This window comes from Morone saxatilis, unplaced genomic scaffold (assembly GCF_004916995.1).
Source record: "Morone saxatilis isolate NCDOM2014 unplaced genomic scaffold, NCSU_SB_2.0 Contig2, whole genome shotgun sequence".
Classification (NCBI taxonomy): domain Eukaryota; kingdom Metazoa; phylum Chordata; class Actinopteri; family Moronidae; genus Morone; species Morone saxatilis.
Genome location: NW_023339762.1, coordinates 22711289 through 22730530, shown reverse-complemented (window position 1 = coordinate 22730530; position 19242 = coordinate 22711289). Strand labels below are relative to the sequence as shown.

General features: G+C 40.8%; 1 protein-coding gene across 1 annotated transcript in view; it reads right to left on the bottom strand.

Annotated features, from left to right (window-relative positions):
* The window catches only part of LOC118330634 (neural-cadherin-like), an 82835-nt gene that overhangs the window by 38268 nt on the left and 25325 nt on the right, over positions 1-19242 (bottom strand). The window contains exons 2-11 of the mRNA XM_035665259.1: positions 18638-18835; positions 12549-12774; positions 11465-11669; positions 10222-10333; positions 7512-7761; positions 4772-4914; positions 3072-3244; positions 1328-1496; positions 660-830; positions 73-245 (exon numbers count right to left, since the gene is read on the bottom strand). Coding sequence (XP_035521152.1) covers positions 73-245; positions 660-830; positions 1328-1496; positions 3072-3244; positions 4772-4914; positions 7512-7761; positions 10222-10333; positions 11465-11669; positions 12549-12774; positions 18638-18835 — 1820 coding nt within the window. The remainder of the gene's footprint in view (positions 1-72; positions 246-659; positions 831-1327; positions 1497-3071; positions 3245-4771; positions 4915-7511; positions 7762-10221; positions 10334-11464; positions 11670-12548; positions 12775-18637; positions 18836-19242) is intronic.

The window sequence follows — 19242 nt, the reverse complement described above, 5'->3', positions numbered from 1 at the left end:
TGTGTGCGTGTGTGTGTGTCTCTGTGTGTGTGTGCTGGCTGGCAGAGAGGCTGCTAATAACTGCTGACTGACCTGTGATATTGGCTGGCTAAGGTAGACCCATCCAGTGACAGGGTTGACCCACAGGTACTCAGGCTTCTCCAGGGACATGGAGTAAGTGATCGCTGCATTAGTGCCAAAGTCGTCATCGTGAGCTGCCACGCGAAGGAAACTTGTACCGACTAAAGTGTCTTCTCTCAGAAAGTCTGCAGGGGACAGAAATAATGTATGTGCACTCAGTTTGCTGGTCAGAGTAGACATTGATGAGGCTGAGGGCAAAGGATAGCAAAGGTCAGGCATTAGGGATGCCATTAATATTCGTTATTACCATGGTATTTTTGTATCTATTTCCAATTTTCTCACAGAGATACAATTCATTAAGCAGGGGAATAAAAGGTATTTAATTTCTTTCCCAAATAAAACCTAATCTAGAGGCATTTTTACTGCATTCACACTCTAAAACACATTCTCAATTAAATTAAATGACTAAAGTAAGTAAAGAGGAGAATAAAAACCTCTCTACCTCAGCCTTTTTTAGGTTCTAGTTATGTTCCTGCTTTAATTATATTATTTTTGTATTACAGTTGTGCCAGCATGTAGATTTTTTATCCAATACTTACACTCATAGCGCAAATTCTCAAACTTGGGGCTATTATCATTCTGGTCCAGTATTTGGATGGTGAGTTGACAGATGCCAATGAGTGGCTCCTCCGCCCAGTCAGTGGCCGTTACTGTAATTGAATACTCTCTCTGCCGCTCCCTGTCGAACCGCCTGGCTGTCACAATCACTCCTGTAAATACAGAACAAAGCATGCACACATGAATACATATATATTCATCCATCCATTCAGCAATTCTCAAATTCACCCATCTACGCATGTATTCATCCATCCATCCAGCCATCCATCCGTCTATCAAACCATCCACCCATGAATCAAGAAAACAAGTAAACTATTGAATTGAATTCTGAGTAAGTCAAGCATTTCCTTCAAGTGCAGTGACTTTGTCTTTATCTTTAAATGAAGGAAATAGAAGAGAAGCCTTCAAGGAAATGACAGAATAACATGTTGACTCCACAGTTAGGACTTCAGAACAGACTTGTGTATTTGCCCTTCTCTTCATTATGAAGAATCATTTTTATATACTCACACTGGATTTAATAAAAATGATGATCTATAGACAGGATGACAATCACCATTAAAATGTAGCACTGCCTGTCTACAGTAAGCTCTGCGCTCTATGTCTAATTGAGACCTATTTTAGCCCAAACAATCTGTGACCGCTCTACCTGTGTCTGGATGAATTCTGAAGGCGGGCATGGCGCTGTCTCTATGCATTAAGCCATATTTGACTTTTCCATTTGCTCCCTCATCTGCATCCACAGCATGCACTTGCAACACAAAAGTCCCCGTTGGCTGGTTCTCCAGCACTGAAGCCTGCTCACGATATTGCTGGCACTGAGATAGAGAGAGGGAGGGGGCGAGAAATAAGGAGAGACACAAAAACACAAGAAACAGTTCTCATATATGAGGCTATATTCTCAGAATATGTTACAATAATGAGAATACAGGGATCAAAGAAAATAAACTCATTAAGCAGAAGGTCACTATGCACACAAACAGAGGTATTGTGCATTAAACACAATATAGAAGTTATAGATACAATAGGAACATCTATGGAAATGAAAACACTTGAGCTGATTTCTTTTGAAGAGCCAGCAGTGAAGAGCTTTGTCTTAGCCAGGAATTCAATCCATTCCCCCTAATGAACATATGCCCCAGATAAAGAGCTGCTCTCTGGAGTCTTTCTTTTTTGAAATCAGACATAAATGCTAGCTACTCTTTTAACAGAATGGCCATGAAAAAAGAAAAACATAGGCAGAGAAGAGCAAGAGCAAAACAGAGATGGATCAAAGGATGTGAGCGAGTGATACAAGGAAGAACAATGCAAAGGTTCATGGGATGTGATGGCACAGACAGAACGGCCTGTAGGTAGCTGTTCATAAAAATCACTTAATATCAAACATAAGGTCATGCTAGCCCAGATGATTCTGAGGCATAACTTGATATTCAAACACATCAAGTTGCCAAGAATTCCAGCCCCCCCGAAAGACCTCAGGAGCTCCAGCTCCACATGAGTATGTCTTCTGCCGAAGTTCAAGTCATTTTTAATTAGGGAGGAAGTTAATTAAACAGGTATAGTATATTGTGATGATTCTGCACTTTTTTTTAATATAAATTAATTGAAATCCCAATGGAGCGCCTAAAGATAGAGTGGGTGTGCAGGCTAATCAGAACTCTTGGGAAAACAGAGCGGAGAGACAGAGGCCAGAGAAATGAGAACACCAGGGCAAAAAAGAAGAGCTGGAGAGTGGGATGAAGAGAGGGAGGAAGCAGTGATAGACTGAAGTGTATAAAGAAGATAGACAGACAGGCAGATGAGCGAATAATATAACAATATTGTGTAAGCACATTCTTTGATTTGAGGCAAAACAACTCGCTGTCAGCTATTAAGAAGGGTTCAGGATAGCAGCGACAACAACACAAAAACAATAAAGGAATAGTCTGACATTTTGGAAAATTTATTCATTTACCTTACTGCTGAAAGTTAGCTGACAAGATTGATACCACTCTCATATCTGTGCAGTCAATATTTGGCTGGAGCCAGCAGCTGGTTAGCTTAGCTTAGCATTAAGACTGCAACCATGTGGGAAACACCTAGCCTAGCCTGAGCCTGAGTGGCTGCTGAGTGAGTGGTATCAATCTTCTCATCAGATCCTAACAAAGAAAGCAAATAAGTGAATTTCCAATAATGTTGAACTATTGTCATAAAACCAACTGAAGAATTACTGAAGGCAAATTCTGGTCCTTTTTTGTGAGGGGGGCCATGTCATGATCATAATTGTGGCCATTCTGACTAATCTAGCTAAGTCTGAGTCTAGCTAACTTTGCACTCAACACCTGATGTATGACTTACGGAAATAACCCAGGTTAAAAAAGTACCAGAATTTAACTTTAAAAAAAAATCCTCACCGCCTCAAATACAGGTTTGTTGTTGTTGACATCATCAACTCCAACAATGACACGTGCGATGGAGAAGAGGGGGTGTGGCCCGCCTGATGCGTTGTCATCTGTGGCCGTAACATTCAAGACATACTCCAGGCCTTGAAGCTTGGGCAGGGGAGTGGAGCGGAGACGAATCAGCCCTACAAAGACCACAGACCCATTAAATTACACATTATAAAACATGGTCCCCTCCTAAATCAGTAAGTACTACCATGCCATTAGTCATTAAGCAGGATGTTATTGCCACTGTGGCCTTGCATGGTGAAGGGTGTGCTATCAATAAAAACACAAACAGAAAGTAAATGCATACTGGCTGCTGTTGTTCTAGAAATTGGGAGTGCGATAGCGAGTGGTGGAAATTCATCTCAGAATTCCAAAGAAAGGTAAAAATCTGATATGCAGACTAAATCCAAAAACCAATTTCACAGTGGTGATTTTGTCGCATTTCTAATCTAATAATTGCATGCTTTCCGCTGAAGATGCCCATCCAGCTCGAGCACTTGAGCAAAAACATAAAGTAGTAAGTGACTCGGGTTAGAAGTTAACCAGGCTCAGCAGACGCCTATTAGTTGTTCCTCTCTCCCCCCTTTGTCTGCTTTCATGTAACAGTCAAGATCAAAGGTGGGATAAAAGGATGCAGCATCCGAGTCAACATCTTTCTCGTCAACCGCAATACAAAAACATCAGAGGTTGCAGGACGAACAAGCAGCCTGTGTTGTGGGGGAAACTCATTGAAGTGAGAGTATCGGGAGGTTTTTTATTCTCTTGTTGTGTTTCTATTCATCTCTTTCAATGCTCTTGATTAAAGACAACACAGCGTGCTGATACACACAGATGCGAGTGCCTGACTCTCCTCTCTCCCAATTTACTTGTGATCCAGGCTGCCTACCGAGCTGAGTAGCGCCCTAGCTCCTAATGACAATGCGTGACATTGACAACGCTACACCACTACATTAAAATAAGTGAACTGTAGGATGTCCACGGTAATTCTCCCGACTTAAATGTCAACCTTGTTTACAAATGCGACACAAGCTCTAGCAGCTATTCAATGAGCCAGCACTCTTCGTATATACAGTAAGTGGGAAGCCGTATAGTGGTTTTCCTGCACCCAAAAGGATATCAGCCTTAGCATTTTCTTGCTCCGAGGATACACAGAAAGGGTGGAAAGGAATATAAAAAAGATGACACAAAAGAAAGAGGAGCTGGCAGAGCGCAGCCTGAAGATTGCGAGCTATGATAGAGCAGTTGTTGTGAAATTGAATTGAAAGGGTTGGGTGACAAATGTCACAGCGATTGCCACTGGTTTCGGATCAAAGGGTAAATAAAAAAGATAAACTGTGCAGTCACCAATACTAGAAAGCTTGGAAACGTGAGGAACATCCTTCTCTGTACCTGCAAAAAATAAGTGTGGAAATTTCCTAAATAATGTCATCGTTTATATTTATGACGACAGTAATAGAAAGAGCGGCACTCGTATTGAAATTACAGCCTTTAATATCAACTTTCAATATCTTTCCACATTGACTTTGAAAGTAGAGGGCGTTCACTGCATACCACTGTAGCAGGAACGTATTAGAGAAAATTGAATGTGTGATTTGACGGAAAGGCTGTCAATTAGACTGAGAGCTGCAAATGTGAAGTCTCGCCTGAAAATTAAGAAGTATCACCTTTCTGGCTGTCAATGACAAAGTTTCCTTCCTCATTGCCTGCTGTTATGGAGTAGATTATGCCATCACCATCTGGGTCTTTGGCCAGAACTGTGGCAACGAGTGTGTTGGGGCCCGCGTCCTCGGAAACAAACGTTCGATATCTGCAAAGACAAACTCAAGTTTAACAAGTGTGAGGAAGTGAGAATACACACATGGAAGTCAATGACAGAAAAACACACAGACAGGAGATACAAATCATTTACACAGTCCAAAGCATCAGCAGGCTGATTAGACTTATGGTTGTGGCTTTTGCTTGTCACTATGATTTAACCTATCCTCTTAGCTGGCCAGACCAGAGACAAATGATAATGTCTACTGGGATGTTGAAGTCATTGAACAAATGGTGCTTCCACATACCCGGCCCACTGTGGGCCATTTGATCCAGTGCCTTTTAAAATGTCAACAGTGATTTGCTTGCTCTGTGGTGCTGGGCAGCGAGATGCCCAGCGAGACACAGGAGACTGATATACCACTGTGGTACAAAGCACAATGGGGTGGAGACGAACTGCGTGACTTGGAGGACGCAGAGATGAAGAGAAATGGAAAACAGAGCAAAAGGCAAGAGAGAGGAGCAGGTGACAAAAAAGGAGGCTGGCACTGAAGTGACAGGTAAAGTGATATGTGGGGGTGAGAGAGAGAGAAGAGAGAGTGGAGCGGGAGGAGAAAGGGAGGCTGATAGACAGAGAGGAGCGGGATATAAAAGGGGGTGGCGTTCTCACAGAGTTTGAGTTGATTCGTCAGCAGAACTCATCCCCTATGAGATTTTGTGCTGTATCCTCTTCTAATGTGTGTGTGTAAATATGTGTGTGTGGGGTGGAGAGGTGGGGGGAGGAGTTGTTGGTGTCTCTACTGAGAAGTCAGAGGTGATTGATGGTTTACAGAGGAACGCTGATGGGTGATTCATCTCCGCCAGCCACGGCAGTCTCCGTGGCAACATGAGTGACCTGTAATCTGTCACCCGGCTCAGAGGCCACCTCTCCGCAGCTCTGTGGGATGAGACATATACACTCCCTCTGCTTTTCTCCTGAAGCATCTCCCTACATCTCACTGAACTGTGAAGTTGTACTCAGACCGGGTAAGCCTGCCTGTCTGCTGGACTGCATGTCTGGTTATTTGCATTTTTCTGTGCTCTCTCTGCCTGTCCATCCCTCACTTCAATCAGTTCGAGCCTCTCTACAAGTCGTTCAAATGTGAGAAGGACATGCCAGGAAACATTAGCCTGTCCACTCACATGTTGGGATATCTCAATTAGTCTCATTTCATAAACGTAAGAGTATACATAAGTCTACCTTTGCACCCGTCTTTGTGCTGTTTTTGGACACTGTCCTCTTCTGCCCTCACAGCACTTATCTACATCTCAGTAAGCCACAATATGACGAAGCGCCCAACACACCCTCCCTGGCAAAATGCCAAAATTTCTAACTATCTGTCTGCTGGTCTGGCAAGAGTATTTGTCTGACTGCCGACAGGCTTTTCTGTTTATCTGCATATCTGACTGGCTGTCTCCTGTCTACTGGCCGTGTATGTTTTGGTATTCTTTCCCTTACTTGCCCTGCAACCATGTTTCAATGTGTTTTTCTCCTCAGTTTTATGTTTGTCTGCCTACATCTCCACCTCTTTGCCCACATGTTTGTTGGGCTGTGTGTCTAGTCACCCACCGAGACTGACACCTGACAATGCAACAAGAGCGCATAACAGAGGTATGCAACAGTCCTCTATGAAGGTCATTGAAACATGACTGACAGGACAACCGGCTTACTCGTTTGGGGAAATAAATGCAGTGAAGCCACAATGACAGTTACTGCCCACCCACTTGCACGGCTTTGTCAAAAAGGCGGCCGAGGACACACTGAATTGCATCCGTATGTCAGTCTTCTGCATACCTTTGAAAAAGGCCAAAATAAACCCCAGCGAAAGCCATGTGAAAACTTGGTTTTACTGCAGAACTGAACAAGAGACATTTTTAGCAAAATTCCAGAAGATTTTATCGAAGTAACAGTGTCACACTGTGTTTGTAGTTAATGTGTGAAGAGTGAGAAACAGATTGCTTTATTGCCAGATTGCTGTGATTAACACACCAAATAAAATATACTGAGTTAGTTTTACTGGTAGTGGTTTTACTACAGCACTGTTGGCCAGTATTCATGGCAGGACTCCCAGCATCAAATATTATTGCGATGAATAGCCTGAAGGAAGGCAGGTCTGTGATGTGTGATGTAACGACCAATACATCTGTGATGCAACTACCTTTGTCTGCTCAAAGTTTTTACTTTTATGATTTGTGTGTACGTACCTTGACTGTGTTGCATTTTCTGTATGAAAGGGGCCTTGCAAATAAACTTATTATTGCCCGTCTGAAATAACATTTACATGCACAAAGACACACAAACACTGAATACTTTTTGTAATAGCTTATCGATCCGCACATAGCACTTTTGTGTTTTGGCCTTGTACTTTCTTTATTCCAATATATAGTGTTCCAGTTGCCCCCAATAAGTAGGAATTAATATCAATAACTACATCAATGTCACCTTTCCCTTAAAGTTCACATCTTGGCCTTGATTGTATTGTGAGATAAAAGGCAGAAAGACAGAATAAACTGCTTGGCCAAAATTGACAGTATAAATGAGGGAGGGAATGGGGGTTCATGGAAAGAATGGACATGTATTTTGTAAGCATAAGTGATAAAGCTGCTCACACAGGCTGGGAGAATTCAGGGGGCTCATCGTTGATGTTTGCCATCCTCACGCGAACTGTGGCGGTGCCAGAGTGAGGCTCGTCTCCACTGTCCATCGCCATCACCACAAATTCATACAGATGGTTGGGCCTCTCATAGTCCAGCCGGCCTGCAGGGAAAACTGTTCCATGGGGAGAAATGCTGAAGTCCGGGCTCAGGGTGTAATAGGTGAGCTCAGCGTTTAACCCCGAGTCACAGTCTGCGGCCAACACTGGTGGGAGGGAGGACATCACACAGGGACCATCAATTTACAGTTAATCGAAATGAGCTGATGAGATGGCATCAGCTGATGAATATGTTGACATCTGTGTGGATCATTATCTCTTTATGGCCTTGCTAAACATGTAATAGATCATAAGCTCTGACAGCTACAATTACTAGCACACAAACTGCACTATGCCCCTCCAGAATTATAACTATCATTTGCAAAAACAAGCTTGAAGACAGCAGAATAACCCAATGAAATGAACAAGTCGTATTTTCTGCAGAGAGTGTTTGGAAATGATTTGATTCTGAGGTAATCACACTGAAAAACTATAGATTTGTTTCTAATGTAATGAGATTTTTTTCTGAGTCTACAGCCACAAATATTGACAACATTGCTTGCAAAGCTAATTTAAGTTTGTTGTTTGGTGAATTTCACTTAAACTCACTGTTTCATACAAAGCCCCTCTAGCTCATAAGACTCGCATATTGCATATTCTTTTGATGTGTTCATTTCCTCTGTGTCAAGCATCAGCACTTGCAGCCTGTGCATCTCAGTGCTTTATTCTCCTTCCATCTCAATGTATCGTAAAATAGTTCCAGACTGGCAATTTACTATACACTCTTTGTATAGTAGTCTGCATAATTTTACTGACTCATTAAAGATCCAGTGTGTACCATTATGGAGGATCTATTGGCAGAAATGGAATATAATGTTTAGGTATAAACATTATATTCCAAATAAAAGAAAGTGATAAGAATTGTTGCATTTTTCATTACCTTAGAATAAGCCTTTATCTACAGAGGGAGCAGGTCCTTCCCTACGGAGTCCGCCATGTTAAATTGCCATGTTTCTACAGAGTCGACAAACCAAACACTGGCTCTAGATAGGGCCTTACAAGTTTTATGTGAGTTTCACAGCCATCGTAGTTTCTCCCACACACTAAGAAGGCTGAGCTGTATTCAAATGTTGATAGATGCCACTAAATCCTACACACTGGTCCTCTAAATGTTAGTGAAAAGTAAAGAATTTCCCTTAAACCTTACTGGTATTATTCACTACTAAAGATTACTTATATCTTCTTCACCATCAACCTCAGTGGGCAAAGTTGAAGCGATAGCCTCATTGTAAAGTATTCATCTGTGTCTTTGCCCAGTAGAATAGAGGCTGATGGGGTAATGGGGATTTCACTCCCTTGGTGCCTCAAAACTTTGACATTTCATTAGTGAGCTCTGCAGTCCACCAGATTAAGAAATTAACTGTTTTTTACCCCCTTGATCTAAATTGTTGGGGCATCCTGGGCTTCTAAAGTCATACATTTCCATGATGCATCAGCTACAGTCTATTTGTAGCATAACTTCCCCATTGGTGGCTCTTCCAGAAGACTTGCTGTCTTCACACTCTTTACCTTTGATCCTTCAACCGCTGAGTTCTTTCTGCCGTACTGGTTGTTTTATTTTTTTGTTGATGCATTGGTTTATATTGGGTGCCATTTTCTCCTACTGCTGGCTCTGCTGTGCCAACAATTTCTACCGCTCCAGGCTGTGTATTCGAATGTTTTCAGATTAAATTTGTTCCATTTTTCTCACCCAGAATCTAGTAGAAACAATCACCCAGCTAGAGATTCCCAACGAATCACCTATGGTAGCCTGTGGGGGACAGAAATCCCACAGGTGCAGAAACATTTGACAACAACTAAACAGTGAAAAAGGGAAAATGTAAAAAGAAATGGTGCATTTTCTTGTATTTAAATGTTTTTTTAGTTTTTTCTGAACTTCAACTCTTGTTAATTAGTGAGTAAAGTATAAGAGACTGTGGAACATTCTGAAACCCTGTTCAGGTAATTTTCTATTTGAGGCTAGAAGCTTAAATTGCAAAGCGATCCCAAAGGTATAGTATCTTAAAAACACCTAAATGAGTGCAATCAGAAGTGCTATTTTTTCAAACAACATAGGTGCCAATCACATTTGCAAAACACCTTTTTTTAGGAATAAAGGTTATCACACATGCTGGAACAAATTAAAATGTAGTGTAGTACAGTAAATCCTACACTTTTCTTCATTGGCATGTAGTTTTACAAATATTTCCACTCATGTGAAGCTGTGGCAATGGAAATAATTGATAATTATAAGGTAGCCTCATGCAGTAACAGATAAACTGACATGCCATTAATCACATAGCATATAATAAATCAAAACAAATATATGGCGTCTTTGTAGCAGCTAGTTCAGTTCAGCATAATTGAGATTATGATCACAGATCAAAAAGTTCTATTGGTTTCTTTCAGTATGCAAAAATGGAAGCATTACGGGTCTATAAGCCGAAACAACGACTCGAGGTGCAGCTTTGGCTTTTTCCCAGAATATGTCTGTCGCTTTCCGGTAGAAAAAGTGAGTTTTTGGTTAGTTTCTCTCCACTTCAAAAAGAAACAGATGGATGGGAAATATGGGGTCAGAGGAGTCTCACCCTGCAGCAAGGATGTTGCCGTGGTTACAGTCTCAGGGACTCCATCCACGCTGTAGATGGATTGGAGGAACTCTGGGACACAATCATTCTCATCCGTTATCAACACCTGAACCTGATTAGTACCAGTGTGATGGGATAAGAGGAATAGAAGAGAGGAAAGGAAAGGAGAGGGGAGGAATGGAGAGAGGAGAAAACAGACAAAATCAAAGTAGGTAGAAGAATACAAAATTAGCCTCTCTTTAATAACCCTCAAATCCAGGAGACAACCATAGGAAATTCTCTGTACAGAAAGCTGATCCCAAAACTTAATCTAAATTGCATTTTATAGTTTCTCAAGTTGCCAGTTCAACACATCCTTTATCTTCCACTTCATGATTTTCCTGAGTCAAAAATAGAAAATGTTCTGAGCATGTGTGTGTTTTCGACAAAGGCCCTCAGCCGCCCTCCGCCCTACAAGCTCCCTGTCACCACTGTGTGTAAAGTGTGAAGTGACAGCTGAGTAATAGTCCTGAAATAGCTGGGGTAGGTTTTCCCAGTCTCCATCTCCTACTTCACAACATGCAGCTGAGCAAAAGGAGATTTTGCCTGCTAAATCTGTGGTATGAAGTGAGTGCCTGGCATGATAATTGGGTAACAAAATCTTTGAATTAATAATTTAAACGATACTGAATTCATGAATAGTTTATCTAGAAATATTCGTTTGTGAATGAAGTTTTCAGATTTTGAGCCTCAAAGTGCGTTCTATATTTTACACAGTTCATCTCCAGATCACGCTCTCGACAAAAAGCACTTAGTGAGACACAAAAACAAAAGGGTGAAACAAATCACACACAAAAATGCCCTAGTCCACTTGTTAACCATTCAAAACTATTCAGCCATGCCATTCCTGTAGGCAGCCACAAACTCTGCTGCTTTTCCTCTGTGGTTATCACCTAGTAGTGTGATGTCAATAGGTCAGCACTGTGATCAGATCAACCATCACCAATATGAACCATATAACACTGAGGTGAAAACTGGTCTGCTTGGGAGCTTTGGGAAAATCCAGTGGGAGAGCGCAACACAGCACAAATCTCAGCAACAAAGCAGATTTTTTATTCCAGTTTAATTCAAGAGTAAACGCCTGTCTGACAGATGCAATAATAAAAAATCACAGTGGACCTCGGCTTTGTGCTTAGTTGACCTGAGTGCATAAACTCATATATGACCATATTTGCTACTTGCATCCCTCTCTAATCAAACCAACCTCTGTGGCAGTGCTGAGGCTGCCAGGCTCCTCGCTGGCCCGCACCATCAGCAGGTAGCGTCGCTGATCACTCTCATAATCTAGCGTCCTGGTCAGACTGATTTCCCCCGTCTCCTGCCGGATGCTGAAAAGGCTGCTGGGATTGATCAGCAGGCTGTAACTGACCGGCTGCTTCTGGAAGGAAATGGCAAACACCACCAGGAAGCTGCAGAACAAAAAGAAAGTGATTAAAATGAATGGAAAAACAGTCTTTACATTTCGATTTCAGTTGCACACATGTTGAATTAATATTGAAATCCTCTTTTCCTACATCAGCACTGTGCTGTAATGAAATCAATTACTGTATGGCCCATTGACTATGTGCTATAAACACAGTCGATCAGTGCTTGTCAGTTCTGTATAATAATGTCTTACTATTATGCAGATATCAATGTTTGCTTTTACGGTTAAGAGAGTTTGCGTTCCCCTAATGGTGTGTGATGATGATATGTTAATTCATGGCTGAGTGCGCTGGTCTGACCAAATGAATATTCATCAACATAAGTCTTAACAGGTAGTGTTTGGAAATCAACACCTAAGACACGTGTGTGTTTTTATGCATGTCTGCATTCGTTATCGTAGGGCTTGTTTCTGCAGAGACATGTACGCCTGCATTTCCGTTTTATTGTTGCAAGTGTAGATTATTACAAAGTGATGTATGTGTCAGTGAATCAGTATGCATTCATGCATGTTTTCATCCGAGTGCAACATTTTTAATATTGCTCCTCCTTATATTGTATTCTTCAGGTAATTATATCTATTGAGCCAATAATAAAGAATCTGACCAAAAGTATTAGGTGATAATCACATGGGAATATCCACATTTGAATAAAAGCCCCAGTATAACCGTTTAACTACAACAAAGGACTTCAGAAAGGTATTACATTACTGCAATTTCTACTGAAGAGGCCAAATACTGTCACACAATGTTGGAAATTACAATAGAAATATATATATATCTATATGTTGATGTTTTACCTGTATCACACTGCCTTAATTTATCACTGATTATGTATGCGTGAGTGAATCTTAACGCAGTACTCACGGCTGTCCTTCAGGTGTGTTTTCTGGTATGGAAATGCCGTAGCTAGTATTGGTGAACTGTGGCGCTCTGGCTCCGGCCACCACAGAGAGCATAGCAGGGGCACCGCGGCTGCCCAGGCCATCAAGGGCCACCACGCTTAACAAGTACTCTCTGTCCCTCTGAAGCACCAGTCCTGTGGTCACCACCTGGCCTGTCTTCTTGTCCACTGCAAAGCAGCCGTCACCGCCTACAGGGAAATACAATCACATTATTTTCTAACACTGGATCCAAACCAATCCAATACTGCTGGCTTGAATACTAACACAGAAATGTTACCTGAATGGCAATTTGAAATATGTGATGTTGTCTTGCTGGGTTTGCTGAGTGAAGGCCCAAAACACATGAGCCACACAATAGGTTTTTTTCTTATAATATGCTCAAATACGTTCAAATTACATTTTAAATGCAGCCTGTGCTTGCTGCTTTATCAAAATATCTTAATAGTGTAGACATATGAATAAACTCTAACTCACAAACACACTTGGCACGTTTAAACAAAATGTTCTCTTTTGTACCACAATGGAAAGGCTCTGACTTGGACAATGCTCGAACATTTTTTTGCTTTAATTAAAGCCTCTTGATAATTTTATCAATGTTCACAATGCTCTTATCATTCTAACATGGGCTCTACTATGATATAACACCCAATGGATGAAGATATTTAAAGCAGCTTCATTAAAATGTATCTTTAATTGCTATTTTGTATTCAGGCAGTATGGTAGACATTCCACAGTGACTTGAAGCTGAATTTGCATTTATATTTACATTTAATTCATTTGGCATTTCGCTTTTGTCCAAAGTGATGTAGAAATTAGGTCCAATCCAGGCCACAACAGATTGAGGACACGCCTTTAAGAATAAGTGTCTGAGCACACTCAGTTCCACTGATACAAGGTGATGGTAGGACTGGTTCATTCATTTGCAAATCGTAGCGAATGAGAAAGCTCATAAATCTGAATGAGGGAGTTCAAGTAAGTCAGTGCTTTGTTAGTGGCCACTCTCTAGGCAAGCATTACTGACTTGAATTTAATGTGAGCTGCAACTGAGAAGTAGTGGAGAGTAATGAAAAATGGAGTGACATATTCTGATCATAAACTGACTTTAAACTCATATGTAGACTTTATTTAACTCCCACATTGGTACTTTCTTAATGGGGGTCTTCCACTTAATCTCATTTAGTTAACATAGAAATACCTATTGCCCCAAATGATTACTATTCTTCCTTGTCATTATCAACCCAACAACCATGTTTCTTATTTGTTGGTTTGACTGTTGCAAAAAAGGGTTAGAGTTAGGGGTTAGGGGAAAAAAAGAAAAAGCTAGCTGTCTCTCAACCATATCTAATGGCTATATTTTTTCTTGACATACTTTGTTTGGAAGTATCAGTCAGAAGAATGCTGGGAGAAAGCAATATGCTGTCAATGTATAAAAATGGGGGTACACTGTTTGGTGTGGGGAAACACAATATACAGAACTGTATAGTCTGGTATATGCATATGGCTAATCTATATTGCCTTGCTGCACCTATACGTTGAGTTTGTTCACATCAATCACAATGGCCAGATTTCTTGCAGACTCTGTTTGAGAGAGCGAGGCGGAGCTGAGCTGGATACTAATGTTGGGCTAGATCGAAGGACTGGCTGGGATCACCAATAGTTCAGTCTCACAGAGAATGAGCTGAAGGTGACGCTCCTTCATCCATTTTGAGATATCACTGAGGCATGCTGAGGGAAGGTCAGATAGAGCTGGGTATCATCAGCACAGCAATGGTAACAAAAACCATAAACCATGTGAGTGGATAATCCAAGAAAGGGAGGTGGTGTATATTAAGAAGAAAATGTGACTAAGCATCAATCCTTGCAGTATCCCAGTGGACAGGAAGTCATGTTTAGAGTCTTTTCCTTGCCATGCCACTCTGAACGATCACCCTGTGACGTAGGATTCAAGCCAGAGTAACACTGTACCGGAGATGCCAGGTTTGGATAGAGTGGAAAGTAAAATTTGGTGGTTCACTGAAAAGCTCAATAGTCAAAGAGCTGAGAACTAATGACTAATGTGAATCAGTTGTCACTGACCTCAGTACTACTTTTAGTATCACTCACAGCAGCACAGTTTCAGTGGAAATTGCAGCCATGGTTGTCAGTAGCTTGCTTCTTCCAAAGGCAAACGGTGACTAACAAGTAAAACTTTGAGAAACTTTTTTATAGAATATAGGAACAAAGTAGCATTGACTCTGCAGATGGTATGCTAATGTTACAACACCTGCTCTTCTGTCTATAATCTATAATACAACTGTGACACCAGCTTTACTTTTGAACTAGAAGACAGCTGTTGCCCACTAAATCTCTGTCATTGTTTTCACCTGCAACACAGAAATTCAGGGATGATTTATTAAACAAGACAGGTACATGGAACAGTGACGAATATATATATCAGTTATGATCAACCTCCAACTAGCTTAGTGTACATTCAGTTCAGGTGGAATCGGAAAGTACTTTTTATCATTAAAAGGTTCATATTTGGATATGGGAGAGCCCAAAACATACAGTTCTTGTGACTTGTTATGCAGATGATACAATCTAGCATAGAACTTCTCTACTCAAGCCATGTCTATATTACAATCTGCCATTTTTTGTAAGTCTTGTGTTTATTGTGTAGCCTTATTTATTTAACTATTCTTAACAATACTATACAAGTATTACAGTGTATTAATTATTAAATTATGATTGTTCATGATTATGAACAGTTTATTTAACTTTTCCATAGGAATAAAAAAAACATATCATCTGATCAGCTCTTCTGATCGGTGTTTATAAGTAGCTCAGTTTGCCAGTTCCACCTCCAGACCATAATGGTATTTTGGGCCTATGTGTGTAAACACTGAGTGAAAAAAACGATATATAAAGTATATCTTCCTCTTCTTCTTCTTCTTCTTAAAGACAAGGCAGACCTTAATACATTTGGTGCCCAGACAGGATTAGTATGACAGGGCAAAGCATGCATGGATACATACAATGGCACAAAAAATAGGTAGAGAAAAGCCACAAAGGACAAGGAGAAACAAACTAAAAAAAGCTGTGTGGCAGAAGCAGCCAGTGATGTCCTAGGTACAGCAATTACATTTTCTTTGTGTCTGGTGTTTTGTCTTTTTCCTTTCTTTTTAGATAGATCAATCAATAGATATATAGTTAATTGTTGACTTGATTCTTCAAAGCTAGACCCGTCAACACTAGCAGACAAAAGACATTAAAGAGTACACAAAAATACAATGTAAATGACACAACAAAATACAAAATATACACCGTGAGGAATTAATCAGTTGTGATTATGTACTACAGTACAGCCTCTGTAACCTCTGCTTATTTTCCGCCACTCTTTAAACTCGGCACAGGATTCCCTTCCTTAGTTGCCACTAGGCCCTGGGGGAGGAAGCTGGCTGTCGGAGGGAGCATCCCATCGCCCATTTACTCACACTGAACAGCTCCCAGACACAATGGGAGAGAGCCTGTTTGTGTAGGGAGACAGTGTGTTTTTTTTCTGTTTTGTCCTCATTTATTTATGTATTTATTTTTTCAACCATTCTTTTTCTATTTTTCTTTCCTTAAAGGACATCAAATCAGGCCCCCTCAGCCAGGATGTTATAGTTTCATGGGAAGAAAAGGAAAAACTGAGATAATAAATAAATAAATACAGATAAAGAAATGATATATTAAAAAAGAAAGAAGAAAAAAAGGGGGCTATGTACAGTCACATATTCAGATATTATACATACATATATTATGAACAGTAATAGTTAATGAGTTGAAGGTGAGATAGGGGAGTGACATATCAGAGAGGAGGAATTAAATGTAAATAAGTAATGAAGAGAAAATGGGGTTTTGCTGGTGTGCTGTATTTTTGGTGTGAATTATTTGTATGTATTTCACAGGGTGTGTACATCAATAATATTACAGTCTGCCTTTAACGTTCTTCAGAAATCTCTTTGTAAACTCAAACTTGTACTGAATGTTGATAAGACAAAAGGTGTTTTATTCTCAAGGACCCATAATTCTTACATTTTCCTGCCACCCATACACATAACGGTACTGAAGTTATTCAATTTGGTGAGATAGCAGGCTTACTTTTAAGCCAAGTACTTTGCACCACACAAATGGAATGAACTTCAAAGGACACAGTCTCATCCCATTGGATGAATTTAAACTTTTACTTTGGAACCTTTTTAGGGATGTGTGTGATGATGTTTGTATGTGCTTGTGCTTGACTGGCTGGCTGTTGCGTGTCCTATCTCTATCCCACTTCTCCTGGTCTAGTATGGACCAGACCCATTGGAGACATAAATTGTTAAAAACGGCTCACAAATACATATTTTAAAAGCATAATAATTTCTTAAACAGCTGTGCACTATGGAAAATGTTACTCCAACAGTGAGAAAGCAAGCATATATTGGGGACTATTTTTGGTGGCAAGAGTCTAAATGTTCCTTTGTTCATGGTAACAAAAGAACATATCACCTAGTGAAATGCTGTGGCTCACTGATGTGCTTTTAATTATTTTTGGAAATTAGTGGAGATCTATGGCAAAGATGAACAAACTGTATCAGGCTGTGGATACACAGTAGGATCATTTCACTGTTGTTTTTTGTCTTTTCATGGGAGTTGTTAGCAAAAATGAACATGAAGAATATGACCAGAATTATGTAATTATGTACACTCTGGAGGTCCGCATTCTGATGATTAGTGAATACTGTTACTTTTGATACTTACTACTGCTGAAAATATTTCTATTCTGGCAGGACTGCAGAACCTTTACGTGGAACACTTTTTTGTATCATGTATGCGATCCACATCCTGCTGCTGGTTTCACACTAATCAGTTGACAGATTGACAGTAATGCGTCAACAAATGTATCAGTGCAGCAAAGGCATTGAAGGAAGACAGCAAGCAAGCAAACAAACATGGTCGTAAACAATTTATCATTTAACATATTCAAAAATGGGCTTTACAAATGTTTTATGGGGAAGGAAATGCATTCAACACATTTGTGAGACATCAAGGATACCTCAAAATTTGTGTTTTGATGAGTAACACTGAATGTAAACATAACTTCTGTTTGTTTACAAGAAAACTCCACAGGGCACCTTTAAATAAAATATCTACTTCCCACTAGTGTTTAATACTAAAAAATGGGATCAGACAGACTGACCTCGCTCATCAAAAGAGCGGCTACCCTCATCCTCTTGAGGTCTTAAAAGTTAAGCACAGGATAAGAGGGTTAAATAAACAGATGTGAAATCTTGAAATTGAGTGAAGATTACTTTGAAGAAAAACTATTTGGTTTGTTTGAGCTTTTAGAGGTGAACCTCATTACTTACAAGAGTTCTTAGCACGGCCATATAAACAAACCATGGCAACCATGTGGTAATTTGTGGTTTACTTCACATCAGGGAGTTGTGCAATTGACTAATGTGAGTCAAAGGGGAGACTGTAGTGTTTTGTAAAGCCCCTTTGGCAAGATTAGCACATCCCCCATCTCTGACATGGCAACAAACCTCTATCCCCTCAACCACCAGGGCGTCTACTACTCTGGCAGACTTCCTACGGCCCACTTTGTGTGTGTGGGTGTGGGTGTGTCTGTGTGAGCGGATGCTCGTGTGATTCTGTGTGTGCGTGTGAACCAGAGAGAAGCAGACAGATAGACAAGAGTGCATAAACAAATGTGTGAAGGCCTCTGGCTGTGTGTGTGATTGTGTGTGTAAGTGTGTGTAGTAGAGAGAGAGGGACAGAGATACTGAGGCAGAGAGAGACAGGATGACAGAGAGACAGAGAAACTAATGGACACCTAAAGAGCGTATGAATGCATGAATGAATGTGTGAATGCCTGTGGCTGTCTGTCTGAGAGACTATGCTGGTGTCTGACTAGTTGTATTTATTTCCAAAGCTCTATAGCCTGTCAACTTTTTTTAACAACAACACAGCCTATTTTAATAGAACTTCCGTCCAATACATCTTGTGTGTGTGTATGCGTGCGTGTATGTACAACAGAAAGCTTACCATCAGACAGAAAGTATTCCACCTCTCCGCTTTTGCCCTCGTCCCCATCATGAGCCTGAAGCTGGTAGACAAACGTTCCTGCAGGGGCCTCGGGGGACACTACAGCCAGGTAAGGGTACGGCTTCATATTCCACTCAGGAACGTTGTCATTGACATCAGTGATCTTCAGCTTCACCTTGTTCAGGTACCAGTCTGGGCCTGGGGGATAGTGCAGAGATAGTGACGGAGCTGTGGTTACTGAAAGTGACAGCTGTCATGTAACTGTGTGTGTAGAGGGGAGACAAGCAGCCAGGGGAATCCGAAGCACTGACAAGCAGTAAGTCAACTGAGGGTACAGGTATGTGAGACATAAACCCTCTCCAGCAGAAGGCAAAACATAATGCTGTAGGATTAGAATAAATCTCAGTGATTCTTGTATCTGCAATGTGAAAAGTTGATACCAATACAGTCTCCATTCAGCTCAGAGTTTTGGTCAAAGTAAATTAATGTTACTATCTTTAACATGGCAATTTATCCACTATCTTTCCACTTCAGGAGGGCTGTTTGGGCCCGAGGTGGAGGTTGGTGGACGTGACGTCATCCATCCATTCTCCATCAGGGCTCCC